The sequence below is a fragment of the Phocoena sinus genome, chromosome 15, assembly GCF_008692025.1.
Source record: "Phocoena sinus isolate mPhoSin1 chromosome 15, mPhoSin1.pri, whole genome shotgun sequence".
NCBI lineage: Eukaryota > Metazoa > Chordata > Mammalia > Artiodactyla > Phocoenidae > Phocoena > Phocoena sinus.
Genome location: NC_045777.1, coordinates 21,799,902 through 21,816,121, shown reverse-complemented (window position 1 = coordinate 21,816,121; position 16,220 = coordinate 21,799,902). Strand labels below are relative to the sequence as shown.

The 16,220-nt window shown below is 53.5% G+C and overlaps 1 protein-coding gene across 1 annotated transcript in view; it reads left to right on the top strand.

Annotated features, from left to right (window-relative positions):
* Positions 1-309, top strand: part of CTNNBL1 (catenin beta like 1) — a 170,092-nt gene extending 169,783 nt beyond the window's left edge. Inside the window, exon 16 of the mRNA XM_032605835.1 lies at positions 113-309. Within this exon, the coding sequence (XP_032461726.1) occupies positions 113-201 (89 nt within the window). The 3' untranslated portion in view covers positions 202-309. The remainder of the gene's footprint in view (positions 1-112) is intronic.
* Positions 310-16,220: the final 15,911 nt, after the last annotated feature.

Genomic DNA, 16,220 nt, shown 5'->3' with positions numbered 1-16,220 from the left:
AGAGCAGCACACACCCCACAGGAGCTGGGGTTCAGGGAGAGGCATGATGTGACCCGGCCACGAAGGACCCCACGCCTCAGATTCATGCCTAACCCTGCCTTTGTCTCCCCAGAGTATGCGGAGAACATCGGGGATGGCCGGAGCCCGGAGTTCCGGGACAGCGAGCAGAAGCGCATCCTGGGCTTGCTGGAGAACTTCTAGCGGCCCCTGGCCCTGGGCAGCAGGGACTCTCTCTGGGCCTCCCCCAGAAACAGTTTTTACGGAGCTCGATGTGACTTTTGGACAAATAAAAGCTAGTTTTGGTATTCCTGGGCTGGTGTTCTCTGTACCTTCTAACCTTTACCCAACACCTTTCCCAGCAGTGCTCACAGAACGCGTCTGAGGAAGCTTAGTGGTTGGCCTCCCCCTTCCAGTGAGCAAACTGAGGCTCTGAGAGCAGATGAGTGATAAAGTGGCCACTGTGGCCGCCCGGGGGGTTGCGGTGAGGCTGCCCATCTGCAGCTGGGAAGGGGAAGGCATGGACTGGGGACCTCTCTGGGGCTTCCGGCCCTGACACGAAGAGCCTGGGTGTGTAACGCGAGGTACGTGGCTCGTGCAAAAGCACCCTGGGGAGGGCTTCCTGGCACTGCGAGGCCGCCCACAGAGCACACAGTCCTCAGAGCAGCGGTCTGAACCCCGGCCACATGTCAGAGTCACTCTGGTTGGAAGGGGGCTTAAAAATACATATCAGTGTTGAGCCCTACCCCAGAATGATGAAATCGGAATGTCCAGTGAGGCCCAGGTCCTGGTACTGTCCTAAGCCCCCAGGTGGTTCCTAGTGTCAGAGTGAGAGCTACCACTTTAGAGTAGACAGGGCGTCCAAATCCAGCTGCATTGTTTACCAGCTGTGGCAGTTTGGATAAGTGACTTCACCTTCTTGAATCTCACTTCCTTCATCTGCAGAGTGGGGGTAATAATACCCATTTGGTGATTTCTTTTGTCCTTCCCTCACATGTCTGTGGCTTCAGAATTGCAGTCTCACCCCTTTTACAGGGACTGTGAGAAAGCTGGTCTCCTCCTCTACAGAAGTCAGCGGTCCTTTAGTGTGTTTTTATTCTGTCACAGAACATAGAGTCCTCGTTGAGTGAGGAGTGGGAGGACAACCGACTTTGAAGTGTTTAGCCAGGGTCAGCAGGCCAGCTGCGAGGGACGCCGCCTGCTCTGTGCTGTGCCCGTGGCCACCATTCAGTCAGAGCAGCTCTGGCTGCTCAGTGAGCCCCCAGGGACAGGGCTCCAGGTGGCCACTACCATCTGGCCAGAGTTGACATGCCAGGAGAAACTGTTCGCCATCCCAGGCAGCGCCCCAGGGGGACTCGTATTAAGGTGGCACCTGTATCACCCCGTATTGGGCTGGTGACGGAGCAGTGAGTGAGGCAGGCCCTACCCTCTCGGTGCTCACGTCCAGCCTGGCGGGAAGATGGACAGTGTGCCTGTTATTACCATGAGGTAAGCACTCCCCAGGGAGGCATCTTGAGCCTGCTCCAGGGCCCATTACAGAATCAGAGTTGCCCTACAGTCACATATGGATTTAGTTAATTTTTAATTTCACTTTTCTGTAATTATAATAGCGACCATGTATCAAACACCTGCTATGTGTACTCACTTTACGTCCGTTCTCTCTAACCTGCACAGCAGCCCTGCTGGCATCATTATCCCCGGTTTACTGAAGCCAAAAGAGAGGTCCCAGAGAGTAAGTAACTTGTGCTAAGGCCCTGGGACCGGTACGCACGGAGCCGGCATTCAAAGCGAGGTCTGACTCCACAGCCCGTGCTCTGCCCTCCCTTGAGCTGCCTCTGTTCAGGAGACAATCACAGGTCCCTGACTGATACAGTCCACTTCGATCTGTTCCACTGTCCATATGGGATTTAATGAATTCACAACGAATGTAACCTATAGAATCTTAAATTTTTTTTAATTTATTTTTTATTGAAATATAGTTGATTTACAACGTTGTGTTAGTTTCTGGTATACAGCAAAATGATTGTTCCCTGTGCTATGCAGTCGGACCTTGTTTATCCATCCTATATATAATAGTGAGCTTCTGCTAATCCCCAACTCCCAACCCATCCCTCCCCCACCCCTCCTCCCCCTCGGCAACCACAAGTCTGTTTCTGTTTCATAAATAAGTTCAGAATCTTAAATTTTTTGAACTAAGGTTTGTACTTAGATCATTAGTCCTTCAGCTTTATTTTCTTTTTAAATTTTGTTTTTACCCAGGTAATGCTTGTACATAGTACAGAAGTTCAAATTTTAACAATAGGTATGCAGAGAGGAGTCTCCCTTCCCATCTCGCACCTGCCCCCAGGCCTCCCTATCCCCAGAAGAAACTGCTGTCACCTGATTATCCATCCAGAGAAGTTCTGTCCAGCAGTTTTCCAGCTGTGTTCCACCTGAGCCCCAGGCTTCCCACAAGTGCATCAGAAGCCAACATAGAAGAGAAGGTGGGTAGGGCTTCCGGCCACTGACCTCCTCAACTACAGTCCCCCCCACTTTGTTTGTTTTTTTTTTCAAAATGTGAGACAAGGTAGTATTATATAATTGCAAGCAATATAGTATTAATTAATTTATTTTTGCTGTGTTGGGTCTTCGTTTCTGTGCGAGGGCTTTCTCTAGTTGTGGCAAGCGGGGGCCACACTTCATCGCGGTGCACGGGCCTCTCACTATCGCGGCCTCTCTTATTGTGGAGCACAGGCTCCAGACGCGCAGGCTCAGTAGTTGTGGCTCACGGGCCTAGTTGCTCCGTGGCATGTGGGATCTTCCCAGACCAGGGCTCGAACCCGTGTCCCCTGCATTGGCAGGCAGATTCCCAACCACTGCGCCACCAGGGAAGACCCCCCCACACACTTTGCCCTGCTTCCTATGTTAGACTGCCTCCTGAGAGTTTGTTTTTCCAATAAGTCCCTGTACTAAAAGCAAGTTTGAACTCACACCTTCACTTTCAAATGAGGATGAGGTCCCCTTTTCCATCAGTTTTGTGATGGGAGGGTTTGGGGGGAATGTGAGGTACAATCCCTTAGGATTCAGAAAGAGTGTACGGTTCCAGGGGTTGGGAGACCAAGGAGACGGGACGAGGAGAAATCTCTAAACTCAGCTAACTTTAACAACCCGCCACTCAAGGCTGAGAAAAGCTTTAAGAACAAGTGAGAGATCCTCATCATTAATCTTGCTCACCCTCAGGCTCGAGGGGTGTGGTCCTACCTCTTGCATCTGCTCAGGGCTGAGATTCTGCCTTACCCAGCAGCCCCACCCCTCCAGGAGGACTTCTTGGGCTCAAATAAAGGCCCCGTTTGCCCTGTGGTTCTGAACGCGACTTCTGCATCCGCCACTCATGGGCTTCCCAAGCTCTCCCCTTCAAACAAAGCCCCTTCGTGTCCATCCTTGTGTCCATAGCTGAGTCCGGGACATGGCACCCCAGCCAGGCGGTATTCCTTTTCCTATCTAAACACGGCACTAAAATAGTCTTTCAGCGCTGTTAGCCAGAATTTCTTCCTGAGGGAAATGAGGATTTCATTTTCCTCCTCCTCTGCAGCTTGCTGCTCTGCTCACGGTGGTCGGCCTGAATTCAGCGGCGTCAAGATGGGCCGTGTCTAATTTAGAGAAATTTGCATGCAGGCTGCATTCCTTCTTTATCTGGGGGAAATGCATCGTCAGGGAAGCTGGAAGGCAACCTTCAGTCACCCTCACAGCAGCACCAGTGCCCAGGTGGCATCTCCTGCCGTTACCAAAGCGTCAATTTAGTGCCAACAGGGAGACCAGACTCGCTTTCCGAAAGGCAAAAACTTCTTGATTAGATTTTCTTACTCCACAGTAGAGATAAAAGTGGAGCCACATTTTTCAATCTGTCTTGCTCCCCAGTACACATGGAAAGTGGTTGGTATCACAGAGGTGGGCCTTCGTTATCTGTGCCGAGAAAATGGCAAGCGCTCCTCCAGTCACCTTTCCCTTGTTAGGTAACACATGCCCTTGGCATAAACTTCAGAAGGTACATAAGGAGATTCAGTGCATAAGTCTCCCTGCCAGCTGCGTCTCCGGCCCACCCAGGCCCCTCCCCAGAAGCAGCCAGTGCTAATGAGCTGGAGTATCCTTTCGGAGGCAGTCTTCAGTGTCTTCAAGTGAATAAAATATAGTCAGTACAAATGGTGGCATCTCCTGGTCTCTGGTCTGCACCTTGCTTTTCACTCTACATCTACCCAACGCACAGAGTCCCCCCCCCTACTCCTTTAATAGCCGAGCTCCATTGCAGAGCTGTACCATGATTCAGTTAATCCCGTTAATGGACATTTAGGTTGTCTTCGATCTTTGGCTATTACAATGCCGCAGTGAACATCCTTGTATAGAACGTCATTTCACACATGTGTGAGTTTAAATTCCCAAGCAGAATTGCTAAGTCAGAGGGGATATGCCGTTTTCACCGTGATGCATATTGTCACGTTGCCCTCCTTCCATCAGTGGTGTATGTGAGGGCTGCCCCACACCCTCCGTGGCCGTGTTAGCCGTCTTCATCTCTGCCTCCCTGATCGGGGAATGGAGTTTACTGTCTTAATTTGCATTTCTCTTATGAGTGAAGTCATTCGGTGTTTCGGAAGAATGGATTTATTGAGTGTGTGCCATATTAGCTGATACTCATTGAAGCTCTTGCTATAAGCTCGTCAAATTAGCACATTTAACCCTCGTTCGTGAGGTGTAGGTACTTTTATTATCAATCCATTTCACAGATGAGGAAAGCAGATCGAGAGGGTCAGTGGCTTACAAAGTGACAGAGCTGGGAGGGGAACAGCAAAGTGGTTTCAAAGCCCACACTCTTGACCCCAGAGCCACACTGTCCCCCAACTACATGGCCGAGGAGGGGCTCTGCCCTATCGCACTGGAAGCAGAAGCCCCAGAGAAGCAGCTGGCTCAGCCTCATAACTGAAGCCCCCAGCGGCCCTGCAGGGTCCCTGCTTTCTCCCTGTGTCTCTCACGCCACATCTGAGCAGTGGCTGCAACACTCACCTGCGTGAGGGCCCCGGGGCCAGGCTACCTGGCTGCTCTTCCCTGGAAGAAGGTTAGGCTTTCCCACCGCAGCAGCGAGGAGGAGAAGCCACTTACAGGCACGCTTGGAGCGAGGCTCCTTGCCTGCCGTTCACATCATCGCCTCCTCTGCCCACCCACCAGTTCACACCCCTCACCCAGCACTTCCCTGCTCCTCGCTCCGCGTCCCACGTTGCCTCCTGCCATTCACCTCCCGGGAAGCGTTTGCTGAGCGCCCACTCTGTGCCAGGCCCCATTCTGGGCTCTGGAACTGTGCCCCCCAGATTGAAAGACAGTGTGAACCACCCCCCACGGTAGCCGAACAGGGTGTCACAAGAGAGCGATGATGGGCTTCAAGAGAGGTGAGGGGCAGAGAGGGGCCCCCAAACCTAGCAGGAGAGATTGGGAGAGATGGGACCCAGCACCATAACTGTGTCTTGAGTGACTTTCACGGACTTTCAGGGTCCTTAGGATGGCCGTGAGTCTCAACACCCAAGAGGTATCAATAGAAAGTCATTGGAGGCAGAGGGAACTGTGCAGGTAAAGGAGTGGGGCCATGACAATGCAGGGGGCCTTTGGAGATGAGGGGGTTTTCACAGTTACCTCACTGGATGGGCCCTGGCTACCCTGAGGTCAGCGAGGCCGGGGTTGAGTGAGCTTCTGGCTGTGGCAGAACCTGACAGAACCACATACGTGGTGATTTCCTAGGAGTTCGGGGGTCAGGTTTGTCCAGAGTCACAGCTTGTTCTAGTTAAATCTCCACAGTCCCTGAGTGATGGAGAAACAGATTCCATTGGATGGTGATGAAGCCTCCATTCTGACCCCTCAAGCAAGATCTGGCCTCGCATGTCATGCCGAAAGTGCCCAGGACCCAGATACACTGATATTAGCTGAGCAAGGAGCAGGGCCACCACCCCTAAGGCAGCGGGAAGGCTGCAGGAGTCTTCCCACAGCCCCTGGGAAGAGGCTCTGCTCTAAAGCCCTAGAGAGCAGCTGGGGAAGAGCCACCAGAGGCAGGTCTTCAGAAACCGGGCCGTGATCTGGCCACAGCTGAGGAAGGTTCCAGCCCGGCTCCAGCCCCTGAGGCCTCAGTAAGCCCACCCATCCAGGAAACACCCAGATGGAGGACAGCAGGGGACCAGGGGCAGGAGCCTCCAGCCCACCCTCTGTGAGACATGAGCCTCACCCTCTCGGAATCTCAGCTCTCCTTCATCTGGGGACTGAGAGGGTCTCTGAGGGCCCAGCCCGGGGAACTCCACACCTGTGACCACCTCATGGTGCCTGGGAGTTCATCACCCACCTCCCCCGCACCATTTACTGAACACCCACCAGAGCTGGAAACGAAACAGACATTGTCCCTGCTCTCCAGGAGCTCAAGTCCTCGTCCTCGTCCTCGTCCTCGTGGGACAGACTGAAGGACAATAAACAAGTAAACAAATACGTAGAGTGATTACTGTCAAGGAGCAAACTCAGTGCAAAATGATAGAGACTAGTTAATGGGGGACCCTGAGGATGGGTGGTCTGCGAAGTCCTCCTCAATGAGGTGCCTTTGAGCTAAGCTCTGAATGATGTCAAGGAGCTGGGCAGCCCAAGAGCTGGAAAGAGGGTTCTAAGCAAAGGCACAGGTGCAAAAGTCCTGAGGCAGAGAGAGAGCACCGTCATTCTCCAGAAAATAGCCGAAAGAAGCCACTTTGGACCCATGCGTGAGGCAGGGCTGGTGGAGGATAAGGCCAGAGAGGTGGGCAGGGGCCAGGTCTTGCCAGGCCTGGAGGGCCACTGAGGGGTTTTGAGCATGGAAGGGATGCGATCTGGTTTTGAAAAGATCCCTTTGACGGCTTGATGGAGCTCACACTGTGGAGCCCAGCATGGAAGCAGGAGACCCAAGAAGAGGAGATACTGGCGCTTTGGACCGGGAAGAGGTAGTGGGTTAGAGACAGGGGGTTAGGGATGTGGCTGAGGCAGAGCCAGCCGGTCACTCTATAGGGAGGGGCCCCCTTCCCTGTGGAGGCTTCCTCCAGCACTGAGGAGTGGGAGCAAGTTCACGGCCCGGCAGGGGTCAGGTGGGGCCGCCACAGGGCTGCTCAGTAACAAATATCTTTAATGAATAAATAGAAGTGCTCTTAGGGCTGACGGAGTCATATCATTTCCACCTGCCATAAAATTTCATCAGAAGCAGGCGCTGCAGGGAGAGAGGAATGGCTGCAATCAATGTGCCCACCCACCCTCAGGCCCTGCCTCCACTCTGAGCTGACGCAGCCCCACGCCCTGGAGAATCCAGACCCAGACCCCTCTCCCCAGGCCTTCCTGGGGCCCAGGGGAGTCTGGTCCTTCCCTGCGCCAGCCCCACAGCTTGAACAGACAAGAGGGAGCAGTGGGCAGGGACATATGTCTTGCCATTAAAATCCAGGGGCTTCATTCTCCTTAGCTGGGAAATGGGCACAAAAATTCCGGCCCCCACTTTTCCCCCCTCCCCTGGACACGAGGACTTTACTCTCTCCTCATCTAAAGCAGATTAGGTGGGTTTCAGAGGAAGCAGTGATCAACACTGCTGAACTCCTGGAACGACAGAGCTGGGGGGAAGCAGAACTTGGGGTCAGATGTTTTACAAATGAGAGAACGGAGGCCCCAAGAAAGTAGGTGACTGTCCTAAAATCACACAGGATCTGCAGAGCCAGCCATCCAAAACTACCCTAGTGCCAGCTACATTATAGCGCCAGCGAAATGCCTGCCTCCTCGAATCCTCCCCACATTCGTGCGTTGTGGAAGCTATCGTTATACCATTTTGCAGATGAGAACACTGAGGCCCAGAGAGAGCTAGGGTCCAGGTCACCCCTTCAGTTAGAGACAGCCAGATGAGAGTCCAGTTCTCCAGCCTCTCACCACAGGCTTTTTCTGCTTTATTCAAGCGTGGTAGGGCTGAGATTGTTTTCTTGAGGCCTTTGAAGGACTGGGGTGGAAATTTTGCTGAGTGCCTACTACATGCCGGGTAGTCCCTGAACTGAAGGCCACTGTCCCCAGCACCTTGCTGCATCCCTATAGCATCCTCCAAGGTGCCACGCTCACCTCCATTTTACAAATAAGAAAAGGAAGTACAGAGAGATCGAGGAATTTGCCCAAGGTCACACAGCCGTGTCACTGATGCTGGCCATGGCTGCCAGCACTTAAACAACTGGAGATTCTCAGGCCCCTCCTTTGGCCCCAATGCCACCCTCCCCCAGCCAGTGGGTGTAAGGCCAGGAAGCCTGGCCAAATGAACAGACTCAGCCGGCAGCCTGCCTGGGCCTGTGGTTATCAGTTAAGCTCATTAAGTGGCCATGGCAGGACATGGCCTGTGCCAGCTGCCTTCCTCCCTACCCCCAACCTTGCTCCGGCCCTCTTGGGAGCAAGGCCTGAGGACAGGTTCTTGCTTTTAGCAGCTGCAAGCAAAAGTCTCTCTGTAATTGGGAAAGATTAAAAGATGCACAAACAAGTTTCACCAGGCTGGCCTCGTGGACCCACAAGGGCAGTGAACACAGGGCATGGATGCTGGAGACAGGCTACCTGGGTTCAAATCTAATCCTGCTTCTCCCCAGCTGTGTGACCCTGGGTGAGTCACTTCACCTGCCTAACTCAGTTTCCTCATCTATAAAATGGGGCGATCATACTATACAATACTACTCACTGTCTAGACCAGCAACAAGCTGATACACAGGAAGCGCTTGAGCACCTATCATGTGCTAATCAGTGGTCATATCATCCTCCCTGATATCCTTATCTTATTGGGTGTTCTTGTTCACCTTCCCCACTGGACTGGGAGCTGACTCATCTTTGTTTATACCTTCCAGAATGAAGGAGAAAACCCATGAGGGCATCAATCCATCCATCAGCGAACACCCAAGCCAAGGAAGGTCCTTTAGGAACAAAGAGTGAGCAATGTATTTTATACAAGTGCTTTTTTTTTTTTTTTTTTTTTTTTGGCTGCTTTGGGTCTTCATTTCTGCTTGCAGACTTTCTCTAGTTGCGGCAAGCGGGGGCTACTCTTCATTGCCATGTGTGAGCTTCTCCTTGCGGTGGCTTCTCTTGTTGCGGAGCACGGGCTCTAGGTGCATAGGCTTCAGTAGTTGTGGCTCGCAGGCTCTAGAGCACAGGCTCAGTAGTTGTGGCGCATGGGCTTGGTTGCTCCGCAACATGTGGGATCTTCCCGGACCAGGGCTCGAACCCGTGTCCCCTGCATTGGCAGACGGATTCTTTTTATTTTTTTTTAATTTAATTTTATTTATTTTTTATACAGCAGGTTCTTATTAGTTGTCTATTTTATACATACTGGTGTATATATGTCAATCCCAATCTCCCAATTCATCCCAGCACCACCACCCACCACTTCCCCCCTTGGTGTCCATACGTTTGTTCTCTACATCTGTGTCTCTATTTCTGTCCTGCAAACCGGTTCATCTGTACCATTTTTCTAGGTTGGCAGGTGGATTCTTAACCACTGCGCCACCAGGGAAGTCCCAACAAGTGCTCTTCAAGGGGTTGGGGAATTGAACCGAAGTGCCACGTGTGGGCCTGAGCTACTGTCCAGCCACTGCTTACAGCCCGCACTGATGTCCCCGACCCCAGGCCCTTGTCCATGCCCTTCCTTCTCTGTAACCTGCCCCACTTCCCACTTCCCCAAACTCCTGTTGACCCTACTCATTCCTTGAGACTGGCTCCCTATCTGGGAAGCAGGAGCACAGGTCCTGCCCTTGGGGGACTCCCAGTCTCATGGGAGAGACAGAGGCAGATATAACCCCCATCAGCCAGAGCGTGATAAGCAGAGGGGCCAAGAACCCCACACACTCTGCCCTCAGCCCTGAGCCCCGCCAGCGCCTCGCCCACCCCCTCTCTGCCCTCCCCAGACCCCCCGTGAGCTTTCCCTGAGCCCCCTTCTCCCCACCTGCCCTATGGACTGACTGAGGGTGGGAGCCGCGTTTCATCCATTTCTGCTCTGCTGTGCCCAGCACAGGGCCTGCCACCCAGGTGGTGCTCCTGCAACATTTCTTCAGCAAATAATTTCTGAGCACTTACTCTGTGCTGGACCCCGTGGGAATAGACAGCAAACAGGCAGACATGCTCCTTGCCCTGCTGCCTTCCAAGCAGGGGAGACAGAAGTAAACAAGCAAGAGATAAACCAGCAAGGCAGCCTGAGATGGTGCTTGGGAGCTATAAAGAAAATAAAAGAGTGACTGGAAGGAAGGGTAGCTCCTCTGGTCTGGATGGTCAGCCTTTCTGAGGAGGTAATGTTGGAGTTGAGACAGGACTGCTGAACACAGCAGCTGCCAGGGGAAATTGGGAATAAGATTCTAGACAGAGGAAATAGCAGGCGCAAAGGCCGTGGGGCAGGAGTGTGGTTTACCTATTGAGGAACGGCCAGATGTGCCATGAGAATGAGGAGGAGAGCGGGAGGAGATGAGTTTGCAGAGCAGGGCTGGGACCAGACCGTACAGGGCCTTGTCAGCCACAGTAAGGAGTTTGGATTGTCTCCCGCATGCAACGGGAAGCCATCGGAGGATTTTACGCAGAGAAGAGAAATGCGTGGAATACAATGACTGAGTCAAGGAGGGAGGGAGGGAATGGTTGAGGGGAGGGAGGATGAGAGGATGAATGATGGAGTGAAGGGTGGAGACTGAGACTCTGGCCGCCTGCATGGAGGAAGCGCCACCGTGTGGGACAGGATCTGTTCCCCTCCTGTCCCTCTGGCCTACTGTCGGGAGGGGCCGGCGCCCAGCCTGGGCTCACAGTGGTCAGAGCGGCAGCCACAAAAGCGTCTTGAGTCAGGGTGGGAAGCAGTGGGAACATCTGAACTGAATTGTGTCTGGGAGGGTCCCCGCCACTTCCTGGAGCCGCGTTTCATCCATTTCTGCTCTGCTGTGCCCAGCGCAGGGCCTGCCACCCAGGCTGCTCTGGCCCAGGAATAAAAGGGAGAGTGGAAATTCCGCAGGTAAGAAGACAGGAGGGGCTTCCAGGAACAGAAATGAGCAGGCAGAGGTGGGGAGGCAGGAAAGAGTCCAGCTCTGAGCTGGGGACCTTACAGACCCAAATCCAGTTAGTTGTCACCACAGCCCTGTGAAGGGCAAGCTGCTGTCCCCGTTTTATAGATGGGAAAATCAAGTGTCAGAAAGAGGAAGAGGCTGGACGGTCACAGGCTATCACGGGTGAGAGCTGAGACTTGAACTCAAAGCCCAAGAAGGGTTAATAAAATACATCCCCACATTCTTGTGGGAAATGGGGATTCTACCTGGAAAACAAATGGGGAGTAGGGGGAGGATACTTTCAAAGACCCACAGAAACACTTGTGGGCAAGCAGAGTAGCTCATTCTCCCTGGGGCATCGTGGAGGGCTTCGTGGAGGAGGTGGCATCTGAATTCAACTGTGAAGGGTGGAGAATTGGGTGGAGAGGAGGGAGCAGGAGGGGAGAGGTTGCCGAGGGAAGAGCATGGCAAAGACCCAGAGAGGGAAAGCGTGTTGGAGGAAGTGTGCCCGCTCCAGGGTGTCCAGAGCAGCGGGCAGGGAGGTGGGCGGGGCAGTAGTAGAGACGGCGACAGGGAGGTGGGCAGGAGCCAGATTAGGAATGCTCCAATGCCAAGGCCAAGCGTTTGTACTCTTTTCGGAAGGCCCAGAGGGGCCCTGGAAGTGTTCTGAACCAGAGAGAGGCAGGTCACATATGCATATGAGTCCGAAAGACGCGCCGGTCTTGCACATAATGGATAGAAAGGGGTAGATCAGGAGGCTGTGAGAGCTAGGCAGCGGCTGGTACTGCTGTCTAGGCAAGCGTGCTGGTGGCTTCAGCCAGGGCCATGACCTTGAGGATGGAGAGGAGGAGATGTATCTGAGAGCTATTATGGAGTTCTAGCGGGCCGGGCTCGGTCAGGGAGAAGGGGGCTGAGAGCAGAGGTGGGTCCCCTCTGGGGGTCGGATAGCACTGTCACCTCCCTGGCCCGAGACTAAAGCCATTCATTAATGCATTTATCCATCTTTCCAACCATCCATCCACACACCCGCCCACTTACTCTTCCTGCCATCCAGTAGGTATCAGTCCCCTCTCTGGGAGGATTCCTCTATGTTTTGCAGGGTGGAGCGGGGCATGAGATGCCTGGACCGGTCCCCAGCTCTCTGGAGCACTTTGTGGTCTAATAGGGAGACCATCGTGACAAGCGATGGTCACAACCCAGTGTGCCGAGCACGGGTGAAAAGGGAGACAAAGTTGGAGAAAGAGGGTTGGGGGGGAGAGAAGAGGAGGAGAGAGGTTCAATGCAGCCCAGCTCCACTTTGGGACGGTGGGTCTGCAATGTCATTGTCCCAGACAAAGGACAGTACATTATTAGTATTATTAATTATCATTAATCTAATTAAATGGCAATTACAATTAAGAACACAGCGATCAAAATGCCACCTTGGGTTTAAATGCCTCTTCTCCTCCGGCATCCAAGTGAGGGTGCTCCATGAACTCAGCCCACCCTCCACTGTGGCACCACCTCCAACCCTTGCGTCTCAAAGTCCCAGCTGAGGGGTCACAGAGTCTGACTCCCCTCATTTTACAGATGGGCAAACTGAGGTCCAGGGACAGGAAGTGACAGGCAGCGGGGTCGCCCACAAATCTGTGGCTAAGGTGAACTTAAGCCAAGAGGCCCCATTCTTGCTGCTTCCCAACTCACCCCATCCCTAATAGCATTGTTTTTTCTGGGAAAAACAGCTGTCAGAGGCAGCCATCCTGTTACTGATTAAACAAGGCAAATTCTATCGGAGCAGAATCAGAGACACCCCTGGACACCTACTTACATGGGCCGAAACGAGGAACACAGGCAGGGAATAGAAATATGAACAAACAGTGCAGGGAGACAGCTGAGGTGCCCTCTCCGTCACCCGAAGCCATCACATCCCTGAGGCTTCCGGACAGGATGCATCTCCCAGTCCTTGAATAAGATGCCTGCTCCCGAGGAAGGAGCTCCCCAGCCGGGGTTCACACACACACACCCCAAAAGACAAAGAGACAAACGGGAGCTTGTGCACGCTGGACTGGAGCCGTTCCCCCTCTCAGAGCTTCCTTCAGAGCCTCACGGACAGCCGGTGTCATTTCAGGTCTCCAGCCAGGGCCATCGGGGCCGGGTGAGATTGGGCAGAGCTGGACTGGAGCCCACACTGGCCTGGCCCCAGTGCTCTGACCTAGACAGGACCCAGGGCTCTGTCTGGATGCTGCCCCAGGCGCACTGCCCCTCGTCTGGCCAACCCCCCCCCAAGAGGGCTGCGCCAGGAGGTTTTATCCCCTCAGTAGTGTTAGGTACAGGGGGCTGGGCTTTGCTGAGATCCTGCAGTTACATACTGGGCAGGATTGTGAGCATGTGAGGGCAGAACATCGGTCTAATTCCATTTCTGCATCCCCCACATGGACAGGCACAAGGCAGATATTAACGAACAGGTGAATTCAAAGTTCATTCCACCATATTTGTTGAGCTTTGTGTTTCTGCCGGGCTCTGGGGAGATGGAAAGGAGCAAAACAAAGCTCTCTACTCTTTTATTTATTTTTGGCCACACAGCATGTGGGATCTTAGTTCCTCAACCAGGGACCGAATCTGTGCCTCCTGCAGTCGAAGCGGAAAGTCTTAACCACTGGACCACCAGGGAAGCCCAAAGATCCCTGCTCTCAAGGAACTCATGAGTGGAAGGAGACAGGCACAGAGCAAGCTAAACCAATCAAAAGAAGAATGAAGTGATATAATTTCAGATAGAAATAGGTGAGATGAAGAAAATAAGGTAATGAGGTAAAAAGCAAATTAGAGGGACTTTCCTGGTGGCGCAGTGGTTAAGAATCCGCCTGCCAATGCAGGGGATACGGGTTCAAGCCCTGGTCCAGGAAGATCCCACATGCCGTGGAGCAACTAAGCCCATGCGCCACAACTACTGAGCCTGCGCTCTAGAGCCCGTGAGCCATAACTACTGAGCCCGAGTGCCACAACTACTGAAGCCCGCACGCCTAGAGCCCATGCTCTGCAGCAAGAGAAGCGACCACAGTGAGAAGCCCGCACACTGCAACGGAGAGTAGCCCCCGCTCGCCACAACTAGAGAAAGTCCGCGTGCAGCAACGAAGACCCAACGCCGCCAAAAATAAATAAATAAATTTATTTTTTTAAAAAAAGAGCAAATTAGAGAGTGTGTTGTATGGGAGTGGCGAGGTTCTACTTGAGATAAGATGGTTCTGGAGGGCCTTTCATAGGAGGTGATGTTCCAGCTGAGACGTGAAAGGTGAGCAGGGCAGCCAAGGGCAGAGCTGGAGGAATGTTCCAGTCAGAGAGAACAGCGAGTGTGAACAGAATGAACCCCTGAGTGGGTGTACATGTGAATGAGGAGGAGGGGGTCTCCTGTGAGAAGACAGGCTGGGAGCCAGGACCAAGCAGGTGTCCCCCCATCGGCCCCCGCATCCTCGATGGCTCACAGGCCTCTCCGAGAGTCCCATGTACTGGCCTGGTGCACCGTCAGGGCATCCTCACTCCGCCCTCCATCTCCCGCAGCCCCCGTGAGAGGCCTCCTCCAAGGTGACTCGTTCATTGGTTACTGTTAGTATTATTGGTGCACCATTAATAATCATCAACCCTCAACTGCCTCCCTGCTGTCCACATTCTACCTTTTTTTTTTTGGCTGTGCCATGCGGCTTGTGGGATCTTAGTTCCCCGATCAGGGATGGAACCCAAGCCCCAGCAGGGAAAGCGCTGAGTCTTAGCCACTGGACCACCAGGGAATTCCCTACTTTCCACCTTAACGTAGGTCAAAGGGCCTAAGTCACTGGGCTGTCTGAGTCTTGGGTCCCCCATCCCAGGGTTCAGCCTCTTCCAGGGCTCTGACTCTGGCCTTCATGTCGTGTGACCTAGAACAGGTTACAGGTCCCCCTTAGCCTCCCTTTCCACCTTGAACACGGAGAGAGGGGCAGTACCCGCACCCCCTCTACCACATTGCTTCCCACCCATCACCCAGCGACTCGTTGAATCCACACCGACAGCAACCCTGCAAGATAGAGATAAGATTGTTACCTTGACCGCCTGCTTTATATGTGGAAGCGGGGCCTAGGAGGGGCCCTGTGGCTTGACCGGAGTCACACAGCCAGCAAGTGATGCAGTGGGCTTAAAACTCAGGCCCTGGCTGAGATTAGACACAGTGATATTTCCACACAAATGTCCCTATCCCTGTGGTTATATTGTGGTTATGTAAGAATATGTCTTTGTTTTAGAAAATGCACACTGAAATTTGGAGGTAATAGCATATCACATACCATGCTTGCAACTTTTCTGTAAGTTGGACATTAGTTCAAATTTTTTTTAATTTAAAACATCCAAAATACAGAAACAAAAACCAAACAAACAAGGCCTGTGTTCCTTCCACCCGGAGCTCGGTGTCTAGGCACGGCTGGCCAGGCTGCCGCCAGCAAGTTGGGTGATGTGACTTTACCCCTTACTTTGCAAACCTGGAAACAGAAGCTCAGAGTTGTCCAGTCATTTTCTGAGGCCACACAGCCAGCGAGGGGCAGGATGCATGCCCATGGGGCGCTCCCCACCTAGTGAGGCAGAAAAACCAGAGAGAGGGGAACACAAGGGTGGGGAGGGCAGGTGGTGGCTGGCGATCTGCGGCTGGGGGCCCCAGCAGGAAAACCCTCTGGGGGATGCGGCGCTGGTGTTGGATGCCAGGCTGCTGGGGGCCGGGGCACTGGGCCAAGTGGTACCCCTGCCCCTGCCTTGTAGACCCCTTACTGGGCTCCCACCCCGGTCAAGGGCTGATTGATCCTCTACCTCCCTGGAGCTGGTCCCACGTCCGCACCTGGAGCTGCTGCATGTTTTCTTGTCTCTGATTGTAAACAGATTTGACTAAAGAGGTAAATTAGAAGTTAATTAGAGAGAACATGATTGATGAGGCAGTTTGCCGTGATTGGGAGGCGTGGAAAGGTTGGGCCTCCCTGCACGGAGGCGACGGGAGAGGCGGGTAGAGGAAAAAACTCACAGGCCCATGGATCTGGAGGGGGCACCCAGCGTGGTGAGGGGCCCACTCAAGGCTGCCCTTTCTCCTAGGCTCCAGGGTCAAGGCCAGGGCCACCTGGGCACGAGGGCCCAGGTGAGCACTCCGTGAGACCCTGTAAATGGGGCCCAGGCCCTTGCTGGGCTTGGAATGAA